At 42.2% G+C, this 13865-nt stretch overlaps 1 protein-coding gene across 1 annotated transcript in view; it reads right to left on the reverse strand.

Moving 5' to 3' along the window:
* msln (mesothelin) overlaps window positions 1-13865 on the reverse strand; it is a 29628-nt gene that overhangs the window by 8161 nt on the left and 7602 nt on the right. The window contains exons 6-44 of the mRNA XM_022738160.1: window positions 13515-13714; window positions 13332-13435; window positions 12254-12366; window positions 11598-11819; window positions 11398-11472; window positions 11027-11268; window positions 10125-10206; window positions 9876-10019; window positions 9555-9757; window positions 9342-9451; window positions 9074-9192; window positions 8788-8958; window positions 8673-8704; window positions 7941-8038; window positions 7764-7786; window positions 7640-7661; window positions 7509-7536; window positions 7337-7421; window positions 7063-7209; window positions 6750-6961; window positions 6266-6366; window positions 6010-6128; window positions 5719-5895; window positions 5591-5622; window positions 5385-5482; window positions 4477-4499; window positions 4369-4390; window positions 4245-4272; window positions 4028-4112; window positions 3779-3925; window positions 3388-3599; window positions 3146-3249; window positions 2658-2776; window positions 2397-2552; window positions 1915-2129; window positions 1609-1694; window positions 781-917; window positions 561-686; window positions 286-476 (exon numbers count right to left, since the gene is read on the reverse strand). Coding sequence (XP_022593881.1) covers window positions 286-476; window positions 561-686; window positions 781-917; window positions 1609-1694; window positions 1915-2129; window positions 2397-2552; window positions 2658-2776; window positions 3146-3249; window positions 3388-3599; window positions 3779-3925; window positions 4028-4112; window positions 4245-4272; window positions 4369-4390; window positions 4477-4499; window positions 5385-5482; window positions 5591-5622; window positions 5719-5895; window positions 6010-6128; window positions 6266-6366; window positions 6750-6961; window positions 7063-7209; window positions 7337-7421; window positions 7509-7536; window positions 7640-7661; window positions 7764-7786; window positions 7941-8038; window positions 8673-8704; window positions 8788-8958; window positions 9074-9192; window positions 9342-9451; window positions 9555-9757; window positions 9876-10019; window positions 10125-10206; window positions 11027-11268; window positions 11398-11472; window positions 11598-11819; window positions 12254-12366; window positions 13332-13435; window positions 13515-13714 — 4610 coding nt within the window. The remainder of the gene's footprint in view (window positions 1-285; window positions 477-560; window positions 687-780; window positions 918-1608; window positions 1695-1914; window positions 2130-2396; window positions 2553-2657; window positions 2777-3145; window positions 3250-3387; window positions 3600-3778; window positions 3926-4027; window positions 4113-4244; window positions 4273-4368; window positions 4391-4476; window positions 4500-5384; window positions 5483-5590; window positions 5623-5718; window positions 5896-6009; window positions 6129-6265; window positions 6367-6749; window positions 6962-7062; window positions 7210-7336; window positions 7422-7508; window positions 7537-7639; window positions 7662-7763; window positions 7787-7940; window positions 8039-8672; window positions 8705-8787; window positions 8959-9073; window positions 9193-9341; window positions 9452-9554; window positions 9758-9875; window positions 10020-10124; window positions 10207-11026; window positions 11269-11397; window positions 11473-11597; window positions 11820-12253; window positions 12367-13331; window positions 13436-13514; window positions 13715-13865) is intronic.

Raw genomic sequence — 13865 nt, forward strand, 5'->3', positions numbered from 1 at the left:
ATAGAAGAAATCCTACTATTGGACAGTTTATTTAAGTGATTTAAATTTATTGAAGTAATTTTTAATTTATATGCTAATGATCTTCATAGAGAAAAAGGAAGATATGTACTTAAGGGGAAAGTTTATTGTAGGACATATTCATAACATATAGGAGTTACAATGGGAGAAACTGATTATTTTGATTGTGTGTGTGTGTGTGTGTGTGTGTGTGTGTGTGTGTGTGTGTTTTCATGTTGAACACATTTAGAGAAATTGACATGATTAAAATGAGCGGAGCACACGTACAGCTTTTGGAAAGCTGGGCAGGTGGCGTTGTGTGTGACGTTGGGGCTGATCAGATTCTTCGTGAGGAACACCAAGTAGTTTCGGAGGCGCTGGTCAAACCAAGCGTTGACCTCTGACCTCGCGGAGCTGCTGAGAGCGATGGGCCAGACGCAAGGCAGCGTGGGCCGCCTCACCGCCGCAGGCAGAGACTCCTGTAGCGAATATACACAGCAACGTGGTTATGTCATCACAATATGTTTGCATTTCTTCTGTGCGTTTGTGAGTGTGGTACATACGGTCTCCAGGAAGGTCGGTGTCTGGTTGTAGCTGTTGTAGAGCACGCAGAGCTCAGCATCGCTGTCGACAACGTCAGGACGACTGAGAAATTCCTTAAGATCTGATCGAGACATGGAGTTCACCAACTAGAAGAAGAAGAGCAAACATAAAATTAGTCTCTACTCCTCATTTGTTTTCTAACTTTCTCCTCATGCACCTCTCTTATTTCCGGACACAAACCTGAGGCATTCTGTCGTGAGGCATGAGCGACAGGAAGGTGGTCAGGTTGGGGAACTGGAATCCCAGGAATGTACGCTCCAGGAAACTATAGAAACTGTGGTTGTAGTTGTCGCCGTAGCAGCGGAGAGGCGTTGGTCCTAGAACAAGGGAGAGTGAAAGAGGCCAGCTGTCAAACAAACTCCGATCCACTGAGTTCAAATGAAGCGTGAAGGTTTAGTTTCAGAGATGGTAAATCGAAGGTTATGGTGGGGTAAATGTTTGTCACGACATACATTTGCTCGCTGTAAACTGCTGTCGATAGTTTTAAGAAGAATTTGTAATTTTCTCAAAAACTCAGTGAACAACAGAAATACAGAGCAGTTCTCTCCATCAGAGAGTTAGGAAAGTATCCAGATCATCCATACTTAAAATTAAAGTTTTAGTGACTTACAGTTACAGTACTCTCTCAGGACAGCACTTCAACACACACTTTACAATTTCCAGACACTTTCAGGGGCTTATAGTTTGACTATACAAGAGTAATCTGTCAACACATCACTCCCGTACAGAAGTCAAAGCAGCAGGTGCGCTGTGGGGTTTTTTTTCTAAACAAACTCTGTTTCTGTTTATGTGTTTATACTAATGTGTTGACTGTGTTTCTTCCTTCTATTTCCTTCCTCATTAAACATTTGCGAAGTCATTTGTTTTCTATTTGAGATCGGCATATTTTTACATCCACGCTTGGCAGCTCGCAGTATTGCTTTACTTAAGCGTGTCAACTTAAGCGTGAAACCGCTGGCGAGAAAGTGAAAAACTGTTACTCGTTTCCTTTCAGTGTGATTTCTTCACCTCTGAGAGTCTGAACGATGTGGTTGTGGATTTCTGTCTTTGTATCTTCATTGAGAGATGAGATTGTTGAGTTTAGGTCCTCTATTCTGAAATTAAAAAAATAAAATAAAATAAAAAAACAAGGCAATCGCTGATTTTTGTGTCTGATGTATTACTACATTCACTGACATTTGACATTTGGAGGGAATCACATAGGAGCAACTGTAGAGACAAGCCACTATAAACAAAAAGAGATCTGGTTTTAAAACGTAAATATTCCAGTGAAATGAAATCATTTCTGCGTGACTTTCATGACTTCACACGTACCCCTGCACCTCGACACTGCAGTTCCTTCCTGTCAGGATCCTGAAGAACGGTGCGACGTGGAGCGGCGACAGGTTGACCAGCAGGGGGCGCAGTCGGTTGTGAAGCCACAGCAACACGTTGGAGTCGCTCACTGAGTGATCTGAGAGGTTTGCTCGATCAAACACAACTTGTAACATGGCCGACCTCACCGGAGAGGGGAACATGTTTCCATGAGCCTGCAGAAAAAGAGAGAAGACAAAGTAAGGATGAGGAAATGCAACCGCACAGAGGAAGAGCTTAAACAAGACACCCTCTATTTTTTTTTACCTTTAAGAAACAGAATTTAAGAAACCACCCACCAATATACAGTATGTTAGAAGTATTACAGGAAATGTTTGACTCATGACGTTTTCTACCTTGGATAAGCAGGTAACCATTGTTTTCTAAGTCATTATCTGAGAACTGACGCTTGCAGGAAGTCTGTAAGTATGAGGCAGACTCACCACGATGGCAGGTGAGAAGTCATCAAAGAAGGCAGTGAGTTGTGGGCCGGGGATGTGTTTCATCAACATGTTAACCTGGGCTGCAGAGGTGAGCTGGCCAGGTGTGGCGGACACCTCTGCCAGCTGTCTGACGGTCAGCTGTGGCAACGCTTCCATCTGCATGGACACGAACAGGCACGTACAAAGGAGGTCAAACAAACAAACAAACAAACAAACACAAGCAAATAAACAAACACGATAAAAGAAAACAGGAGCAGGTACCGCTGAGAAGTTGGAGTAGAGCATCTGGAGGTCGCTGACGGACACGAGGGCAGAGAAACCTCCCAGGTTCTGCTGCAGCCACTCTCCACTGTTGTTTATGTGTAAGCTGCAGCTGGGGTCTGAACCACACAACACAACGTTACTCCTGTAAATGTACCTGTTTACTCCATGACACCTTGCTGACTGTAGTATATTTTTAATGTGATGTTCTGTTTTATATCACAGCAGTGATAAGGATTTAAAAATTTACCCAAAACCAGAAGATTATTTAAACAGACGTTGATGAAGGTCAAAGGTCCTGACTGAGATCCAGCTTAATAAATTTGTGTTTGTGAGTCAGTATGGAGGCAATCATTTTGCCTTACACCTACGCATAAAATTGTCTGTTTTCATCCATCCAACGGTTTTGTTTTGACTTTTATTCTCGTTGCTTTCATGCTTTTACTTTAACCATAACACCCTGTCTTCATGATGATGCGAGCACCGACCTGCAGTGTTGTTCCTGGTCAGGAAAACTTTAATGAAGTGTGTGTAGACGGACATCTGCCGAGCTCGTGTCATGCGTGGCTGGAGGCGACTCAGAATCTGCACGCTGTGTTTCAGAAATGAGTCGATATGATTAATGCAGACTGTGACAATAATTTGACATCACCAGAGAATCAGGTCAGAGTGGGTGAAGGTGACGGGAGAAGGTGTGAGAGGCTCCTATGATAAACAGTGCGCTGCTTACATGCGTTGGTAGGTGCTGCAGTTCAGTCCCTTTGTGGTGAGACATGACAGGAAGTCGGGGGAAACAGCAGGTAGAAAGGGGCGGAGCCGGCGGTTGAACCACAGCTGGATGAGGGCAGGGTCGTTGAAGCTGAGCTCGCTGAAGGCGTCCAATCGGATTTCTCGTATAGAGTCCAGAACCACTGACAAAGCAGGATTTCTGGGGTCCAGAGTCTACAAAAAAAGATTAGACACCCAGGGTCCAGGTCAGGTCTGATAGTTTCTGATATTTTAACAACTTCACGCAGGTTTTGTCACACAGAGAGAAAAAGTAACACGGTATAGTGGTATAGTTCAAACTATCAGCATGCTAATGCCTTACACTACAGAAAAGCAGAATTGCTAATTTGCACCTTGTTGGATAGAAGATCCAGAGCTTCATCGAGCACATGGGAGGCTTTGGAGAGGAGAAGCTTCCAGGCGGGTCTGGATCCGCTGGAGTTGGAGGAGCGATTACACATCAGCATCACTGCCAGATCCTCTGCTGTTAACGCCGTCAGCTGCGTGAAGACGGAGCAGGATGACAACAGGTGAGAAAACACGCTGACTGACTGACTGTTTCTTACAGTGGTAGTTTCAGGACGGGCTGTTGATCTTCTTACCGAGGCGCAGGCAAATTCCTCAACGGCAAAGTCACACAAACGTCCGTTCATCTTCCCGCTGTCAAGGTGGAGCTGCAGCGCTGTGCTGGGGTTTAAAAATGAAAGAGCTCAAAATTGTGTTGACATTATTTCTGGAACTATGCGTCTAACCCAGAATAAGATAAGAATATAAGGTAGATGTTATAACATAAGAATAAGATTGTTTTATAAATCCCACCTGTTCACTCCAGCACAAATGTCAGTTTCTGTGAAAAACAGCAATAAATTAATTCATGGTGATTATAAACATTAAAATATAGAATTTTTGAAAAATTATATTTTTAAGAAGTGAGACAACTCACCGTTTGTCATGGTAACATTGCACTGGGGGGAAAGAAAGAATAAGGTGGTCATGCATCTTGTATCATAATATGAGACAATATGAAAATTAAAAATACCAATTTAATTACCTCTCCACTGTATATGATGCAACCTGTAATAAAGATACAGGTAAATGTAAATTACTTATACTGGTATAGTTTAAAAAAAAAACATATTAAAATGCATTTAAATGATACAATTTACATTATGGGAATGTAATAATAGGAAAATAAAGACGTGTTCATGTTCAGGGAAGATGGAAACCTTAGACACTGCACAGAATCAGCTGTTACCACTTGAATTCACTTGAATAATTCTTTTAAAGCGCAGCCTTTTATACCGGATTACACACTGTCTGTGAAAAGCTCGTACACTGAGGATAAAATGAGGCGGAAAGCTGATTACTGTAGTGATCGTCAGGAGTCACAGACTGAGACTAAAAAGTGGTGGAGTGGCTGTGGAATTTCTTATCAAACAAAAAATTTTTTTTATCCAATCCAACTGAATGTTTTGATTGTTCTCTGTCAATGTGACGCCAGCAGGAACAAGGGGTCAGATTCCAGGATAACATTACACCTTTTACATGATGAAGTGAACTGACAGGAAAGAACCAGTTTGGGAACTGTTGGTAATATGTTTACACTTTCATTTAGTCCCATGTTTATACTTTGTGACTGTGTTTTCAACCTGTAAAACACCTTCTAACCTGCCAGTTGCTCAGTCTTTACAAATGCATCCCGTGCAGCCAAACAATATCGAACCCCACAGTATTTTATTTTATATTCTGATGGAGATCCTTAAGTTTTATAACATACCAAATGATCAAGGTGAATTTGGGAGAAATGTGTTTTAAAATTATACAAAATACATCTGGAATATTTCCATTATCATTGACTGGTGCAGCCGTTGAAAGGTTAAAAAGTCTCACACAAAAAGAGTATATATTGTTATATACTCCTGTGTATGTTGATGTTATTTTCCAGACTGTGCTTCTCACCCGGTGGTATGTGCTCGGACAAGGCTATCTTGGTGTAGGTGATGTTTGAAGCTATATCAAGAGAAACTTCAGCCATGGCCAGGTCCAGTCTGGTAAACCTGGAACAACAAAAATATGTGGAATTAACATCACAATGTAATAATTAAAACGATTATTTACAATAGCCACGAAAAAAAAAACCCCAACATATTTAGATATGAACTTACAGTGTCTTGTATGATGAACAGGAAAGGTTCCCCTTGAAATGCAGAAAACAAAGGTGAATACTTTTAACAGGGAAAGCAAAGTGAAAACTCTGAATGAAGAATAAAAGAAGAACCTTATTATTTTTTACCTGGTCAAGGAACATGACGAGGTAGAACAGGAACTCAGAAAATTTCTTCTGCTCAGGAGCCTCAGTCAGGTAATCAAACAGCATATTGATGATGACATCTTTATCTGGGAGAGTAGGAAGAGGCAACACCAGCAGCTCTGCACTCTGCTTCGGAGTCAGGAGTCTTAGGACCTCCAGCTGAAAAGAGACGTAAGGGAAAAAGAAAGTTCATCACTGCTGGTAACGACAAAGTAATAACAGCACCGGCCGCTTCTTTTTAATCCCTTGTTGTTTGCAAAAGTGAAATCTCACCGGGTTGAAGCGAGGGTTGAGATGCAGCAGCTCTCCGAGAGACAAAAACACTGAAAATGGCCCCAGGTTGTCCCTCAGCCACTCTGCGCTGCCTACGGAGCCATTCACGCAGCCTGGACCTGGAGCACATCAAGCAGATAAAGAGATATCTGTAAATGCTCTCACGCTTTTTCCAACTTTTAAGTCCACCCAAGCTTAAGACTACGAAATGGATCTGAAATTAGTAACAGCATTGTAGTCAAAGTGCAGCGAGTACCTGAGTGTGGTTGTGACAGGAAACGCTGGATGAAATCCTTCACGACCACGTGCTGCTGCTTCAAGGTCATGTTATCAAACTGGTGGATAAATACCTGCAGTCTGACAATAACATCACAGGCAGAGGGAGAAATCAGGATGGTTTCGTGTGGAAGTTGATAGACTAGCTGGCAGCGTCACAGGACTTACGCTTCACACGTTAAAACACAGAACTGTCGGATGGAAGAAAAATGTTTCTGCTATTCTTCAATCCTTACCACCGGCGATTCTAAATTAAATAAACTTTGGCCTGAAAGTGACACAAGATGAAAGGACATGTTGTTTTGGAGGCCAGTTGCACCTCACTTTATATAATCACATCAGAATTATATAATCTGACTTAATTTGTTCTACTTCCGTTAATCTAGAGTTAGCATGTAAACCAAAAACAGTAAAGTAGATATAGACAAATGCCGTATATCCATGTTATTGTGGCAGTTGCTTACATTTGCTGGTATGACTGACAGCTGAGGTTCCTGCGGGTCAGACAGTGCAGAAACCTTCCTGACGCAGACGGCAGGAACGCACTCAGGCGCCCGGAGAACCACTTCCTGATCTCACTGCTGTCCATCAGCTGCTCATCAGTCAGCATCGACACTCTAATCTCCCCGATCACATCCAAAACCTCCCTCGCTGATGAACCAACCGTGGTCATAGACTGTAGGGGCGAGGTCAATGGTTTGAATACTGACATATCACTATCAGTTCTATTACCTGGAGGTGCAGACTCCCTCATTTGAGGTTTAAAAAGCTACTGACCATGTTAGCCAGGATGTCCAGGGCTGGGTCCAAGACAAAGGAGAGTTTAGTGAGCAGCATCTTCCACAGCACTTTGGAGTGGCTGCTGTTTCCAGGCAGGTTACACTTCAGGAGAGACACCAGCTGATTGGCCGTGAAGTTCTGCAGCTGTATGTGTGAGAAGATTAAGTGGCCATTTAGTTATTTAGCCAAATAGGCAGCAAGTTGCACAAACGTTACTGTCAGAATGGATCCGACTCAGTATTTTTGTCATTCCAATCTGATTTTAACCCACCTGAGCACATGCATAATTCTCCAAGGTAAAATTACAGGGGACATCCATAGAGGCTGATGTGTCCAAGTAAGACTGTAGTTCAGAGCTGTAAATACATGTAAATTAGCATCTGTACAGAGACTGCTACAACAGTTCTGATGATTCTGGATGTAAATCATTAAAACATTAATACCTGTTGATTCCCCTGCAGATGTTTGTGGCTGTTAAACAGTATCAAAAGAAAGAATTTAAACGACTTCAGCTCTAAAAACACTTACAATAATATAATGAATAGTAAAACGAGTCTTATCAAAAAGCTCTTACCATTGAATAGGGTCACTGGGCACTGTGAATGACAGATTTAATACATTTAAAGGAAAATACTGAAAGAATTCATCGTTAAAAGTCAATCAAGAGCTACAAAATAGAAAAAGAAAAGAAATCTCACCGTGATGTTCTCCGGCACACACGCTGTTCAAATGGAGACAGGAAATATTCAGTCAACTCTTATGTTGTATTTGTGAGTTAACTGTATAACCCTATGTTTATGGACAGTCTCTATGTGTGTGTGTGTGTGTGTGTGTGTGTGTGTGTGTGTGTGTGTGTGTGTGAGAGAGAGACTGACCATCTGGTGCAATCCTGATCAGTTCATCTATGCCAGCCCAGGTGAGCGGCTCGATGTCCGCGGGCAGAGATGGTATGGCGCCGTACAGTCGCACAAAACTGACACACAAAATAACAAAAACAAACATTTAACTAGAATTCAAACCGCTCATATCAGCATTTTCAAAGCAGCACAATCCTTTGAATTTTTTTTTTTCTCATGACATATGTCAGTATATAGTGATATAAAAATAAATGTACTGGCCCCATTACATGCTTTTCTACTCTTAACGATCACCCAAAGCACTCCATCATGGAAGAAACATTGACCTTTACAGCTCTTTTCTACCAAATGCGTGAATTCACACACCGAGCAGACACCTGGAACACTTTACAATGTGGATTGGACGACCCGGGAATCGAACCACCGACCTTTCAATTAGTGGACGGCCCACTCTACCTCCTGAGCTGCACAGCCACCTCTGTCATTCTGCCTATCTTGTTAACCTAGGGTCTTGTTAGCCTTGCCGGCATCAGATTAATTTTGACTTGCCATAGCATGAAGAACACAGGTGCAATTAATAACGTTAACGATGATTCAGTTCCAGCAGTTACTGCAATGCAGTAATTAGTTATGTTATTGGTCACACCTGCGTTTGACAAGTCTGCTGTGAAGTAGGTATGCTGGGTTATGTGATGTGGAGTGAATCACCAACAGCAGGGGTAAGTTATAAATCCTTTTGAAAGTACTCACATCTGTTTGTAGACCTCACAGGGTGGATTGACCTGAGAAATGAAATACTTATTTACAATTAAACCAACAGAACAGGTAATCGTTTGCTGAAAAATTGTCATATCAAAGGTTTTACCTTCATGGCGAGCTGAACCAGGTAGTGTAGCACCTCTGGTAATTTTCCAGGGGACTTTATCAGGAAGTCAAACACTCGGTTGATAACAACGTCTTTCTCTGGAGGAGTAGGAAGAGGCAACAACAGCATCTCTGCTGTTTGTTTTGGAGACAAGAGCTGAAGAACCTCCAGCTGGACAGGAGACAAGACAGGAGAGGAGAGAATACATTATTCTCAGGATGCTTAAAGTGTCACTTCAGTTAGTTCAGATGAAGTATTTTGGCATGTTCAGGTTCTCCAGACTTACTCCAGAGAAGTTGGAGTTGAGTTTGTAGAAGTCAGTGACGACGGCGAATCTCGAGAAGAAGCCAAAGTTGTTTTGTAGCCACTCTGCACTGTGATTGGCTGAGGAGACACACTGTGGGTCTGAAACATATGCACAGGAATTAACCACATGTACTGAACCTTTTTGTCTTAAAATTACTTTCTTATTCATGATAAATAGGAAGCAAAATAAGCAAAGCAAAAAGTACAGCTTATCTTTACCTCCATACGATTACTCTCAGGTTGCTTACCAGTGGTGTTGTGATGCATCAGGAAGGAGAAGATGAAGTGCTCATAGATGTTACGACTGTACATTGGATCAGCATCCATGAAAGTCATGTGTCTGCTAAGAGCTGCGACACTGCACATAACAAGACAACGACAAAACGAAGATTACTACACCAAACTGTGTGTGTGTGTGTGTGTGTGAGGAGAAAGAAACCCTCTAAAGCCGGTGAACTCACATGGTTTGGTAAACGGGGCAGGAGAAGTTCTTGGTGCTGAGGCAGGAGAGGAGGGCTGGGGGTATGTTAGGCAGGAGGGGCATCAGTTTGATCTGGAACCAGAGCTTGATGAAGTTCGGGTCCTGGAGGTGTTGCTCGGTCAGAGACGGAGAGTCCGCCTCAGCAAAGATCTGCTGAAAGTCGGACGCCACCTCGGTGAAGTTCTACAGGAGGAACACAGGAAGGAGAGAGCACTGATTTTAGTTTTTATTTTAAATGTGAGGTAAAATGAACAAACTCAGACAGATAGACAGATAGATAGATAGATAGATAGATACACACCGCTGTGGACAGCTCCTTGATCAGTGAGTTCAGACGTTCTGTCAGCTCCATAATCAGTCTCATGACATTCGCCTCGGACATTGTCAGGTTGGTACGAGCAGCACAGTGCAAAACGTGGGCCACATTTTCCACTGCATTAGTAAGCTGGTAGCAAAAAAAAAAAAAGGCACGTAGGAAAGGTTAAAAAAAAAAATCCAAACATTCAAACTAGATTTAAGTTAAAAAAAATAAAATAAAATGAAGCCTCACCCCACAAGGGCTCTTATCGAGGGTGATGCTACAAACATCCTGGATTTCAGAGGTTTCATTGTCCTTAGTGTTGTCCAGATAGCTGCACAGAAAAAAACACACATTATAATACAGAAACATAGATAGGCTGACCTGTGGTGGACTGAAGGGACTGATGTGTTTACTTAAAGCTGCATTTAATGATTTTTGTCACGTTTTTCTGTCACGTTTTGCCATGGCAGACACCTTTTGTTAGTTTTGTTTTGAAATCTTTGCACTTCCTGTTTTATTTTGTAATAAGGTTTCCTCGTGTGTCTGTGTTTTGCTTCTTGTCTTGGTCTCGTTTTTGTGTAGTAATTGTCTGCCCCGCCCTAATGTGTTTCACCTGTGTTTAATCACCCTTGCCTCCCTTGTCTATATAGTCTTTGTGCTTCCCTTTGTCATTGTCAGATCGTCTGCTGTTATTTCCTGCTGTTATCTGTTGTTAATCGCTGTTGTTTTTTCCTTGTTGTTCATGCCTGTTCATGCCACGTTCATGCCACGTTCTCATCACGTTCATGTCTGGATTTTTGGTCAAATAAACCCCTGTGCACCGATCTCCCATGCGTAAGCTGCATTTGGGTCCAACTTATATACTGCAAACCTGACAATTTTTTCTAGTGGGCAGAAAAACTCAGCAATGAGCCGGTAACACCACAGCCTGACGAATCTTCACCTTATCAAGTTATGATAACATGTTAGCAAGGAATTGCTTTTACACATCCAACAGAAACATTTGCATTCATTTGGAGTTGTGTTTCTGGTCAGCTGAGTCCAATATTCACTTTCTTTTTGACTTTTCCACCAACTCCTGAAAAATACACGGTAAGGCTGTGGTGTGAGGTATGGGGAAAATGCTAATTAAATAGGTTAGATTAACTTACAACAGTTCGTGGAAAGCGAGCGTGATGTTTTGATGCATCAGGGCTTCGTCGTTTGGCAAGAACCTCCGTAACAACGGTATCACAACCTGCCGATACCAGTCCTCCACATTCGTCACATCAAATTTCTGAGGCTCGGGAAGGACAGATATGTTTTGCGGCCTGTAAACGTTTGCCAGCTCGGCCAGAGTCCAGTTGAGCAGGAACTGGGTCAGTGTGGCACTTCTTATTTCTGACACGTTTCTCTGACACATGAAACAAAGCAGATCAGGAGTCACTTGGCAGGTTTATGTGGTTTACATACATCTGCAGGTCAGTTTATGTGGTATGTGTGCAGGTGTACGTAATGTATTGGTGTATGTGAGTGCTTGTACCTCATGTGTGAAGGACACAAAGTTATGAACGAAGCTCCCAACGGGTCTGAAAGCCATCATGAACCCGTTTACAACCTGTAAGTGAGACACAACAAGTGATGAAAATTGCTATTTAGCTGGAAAATAACAGATTTTAAAGCTGTTGTACTTGAGCATTGAAGACCTGGCAGTACCTATAAATCCATGCTACATTATAGTACCTCTCTGAAGTTATTTGTAGGGAGTGGAGGACTGATAGATAGATATCCAGGGCTCGTCCAGTTGTGGCCCCCATCAGGGCTCATGGTGGGAGGAGGGCCAGAGCCCCCTGTCAACAAATTGTGGAAGACCAGGGTTAAGGTGCTGTTGTCCAAACCTGCGACCTCAGGCCTCATCAGCAGCTCGGCCTTCTGCGCTGGAGACAACAGGTGAAGAACCTCCAGCTGTGGTGGAGAAATAAACAAGAGACCGAGAATAAGAGAGAGGAGGAGGATGAAAAAGACATTATTTTTCTTCTTCTGTTCATTTTATATTGCACTCTATTCACGCTCTGTCTGAAACTCTCTGTTAGAGCTCAGCGCTCTTTAATCAGAGCCCAGTGTGCTCTGATTGGTCAGATTGGTTGTTACTTTGACAGAGTTACTCCCTTTGGTGTAAACTTGGATCCTTGTGTAAGGAAAAACTCAGAAAAGCATGACAGGTCCCCTTTAAGTGCCTGAGACTTCAGTGTAAAAAGCAGTTTTAGTTCACCAGTTATTACGACATGAACTGCTCTGTGAAGTGTCTCTGGAGAGCAACTAGCACAAAAACTCTCCTCGCTCTGTTGCTGTGACGTTGTAAATCATATGGATCTTGAAGAAAACTCAAGTTAACTCACTCCACTGAAGACCATGTTGAGTGTTGAAAAGTCCTTCATTCGAGCCATGGCTCTGAAGGTACCGAAATTCTTCATCAGCCACTCCTCGCTGCTCTCCCCTGGGCTCACACAACCTGTACACACATTACACACAGACACACACACACAAATTACACGAGATAAAGAATCTTTTATAGTGTTAAAAAATCTGGCATGTGGGTTTTGGTCACATCTGTTTGTAAGAAGACAAGAATAAGCGCCGCCTAGCCTTGGTTCAAGTCAAATATGTCACTGACCAGAGATGGCTGCACTCTACACATTATCCACCATCTTTTATTTTTTTGCAAAACAGCTTTTTTCCTACGTTTTCAATCCAATCATAACAATCTTGGATGAGGCAGGAAAAACATATCATTTGCTCTTTGGTATATTATGCTGTTCCTGTGATTTGTTGTCTACTTTACATAAACCACCTTAACTCCTAAATGCACAGTGCAATAGTTTTTTGATGTCACCTGCACACATCAATATGAATGACTCAGCAGAATTTCCATAAATTCTGCCGATATTTGTCACTACGGCAACATTATATTAACGGCCATAAGTGAATGATTGTGAGTTAGACTCAAGTCAAGACTTTTGCATAATTAACATTAAAATAACTCATCATGGCCGCCAGTCAGATTGTCATCATCAGACAATGATCACTATGTGCTCTGTGACACGGATATGAAAACAGAAGATTATATTTACAGCGCAGCCCGCCTCCACAATGCACCAATATACACTTAAGCATTTTCATACTTACATTACATGTATTCAGAATTTTTTTTTTCAAATTTATATTCTGCATATTTGTTTTTGTAACTCTTACTTTTATTGTAATTGTAATTCTTATTTTCACACTAGCCTTTTTAACACAGTCGGCCCTGTACGTCAAAGCACACACTAAATGAGCATGTGACAAGTAAAATCTTTGAATCTGAAATTTTCGGAGCATTTTCTGTGATTAAAGGACATTAGAGGAATGTGCAGTGGAGGTAGGCTCTTTGTAAATAACTTCCAGTTAAGAATTAGAAGTTAGACTTATAAGCATTACCAGCTACGCTGTCTCCAGACAGGAAGGGGTACATAAAGAATGTGTAGATCCACTTTTGTCTGACTGGATCCATCTCAGAATAATGGTGACTGAGCTCCCTCACCCTGTAAGAAAAGATAGGATGGTGAGAAGACACTGGGGTCACCGAAACACACTGGCAGACAGAGACAGAAATAGACATACACAGTCTGGTAGGTGGAACAGCTGAAGTTCTTGGTGCTGAGGCAGGACAGGAAGTGTTTGCTGATGGATTTAAGCAGCGGTTTTATCTTCACTTCCAGCCACATCTGGACCAGGGCTTCATTCTGGAGGGGGTCTGCACCAGGCTTCAAGTCCAGTGCCCCCTGCAGGCTGAGAAATGGCACTCCTGTCATGCTGGACCTCTGTGATGGTGGAGGTGGAGGGATGTAATAAAAAACAATCAGTATGTGGGGTAGAAAGACAGTTGATTTTTTTATGTTATGTAGATAAATGTGTTCCCTTGAAAAGCTACTAAAACACGTAGGCAAAAACATGTGACATTTAACCTTCAGT

This window comes from Seriola dumerili, unplaced genomic scaffold (genome assembly GCF_002260705.1).
Source record: "Seriola dumerili isolate Sdu_G_001 unplaced genomic scaffold, Sdu_1.0 BDQW01000035.1, whole genome shotgun sequence".
Taxonomy (NCBI): domain Eukaryota; kingdom Metazoa; phylum Chordata; class Actinopteri; order Carangiformes; family Carangidae; genus Seriola; species Seriola dumerili.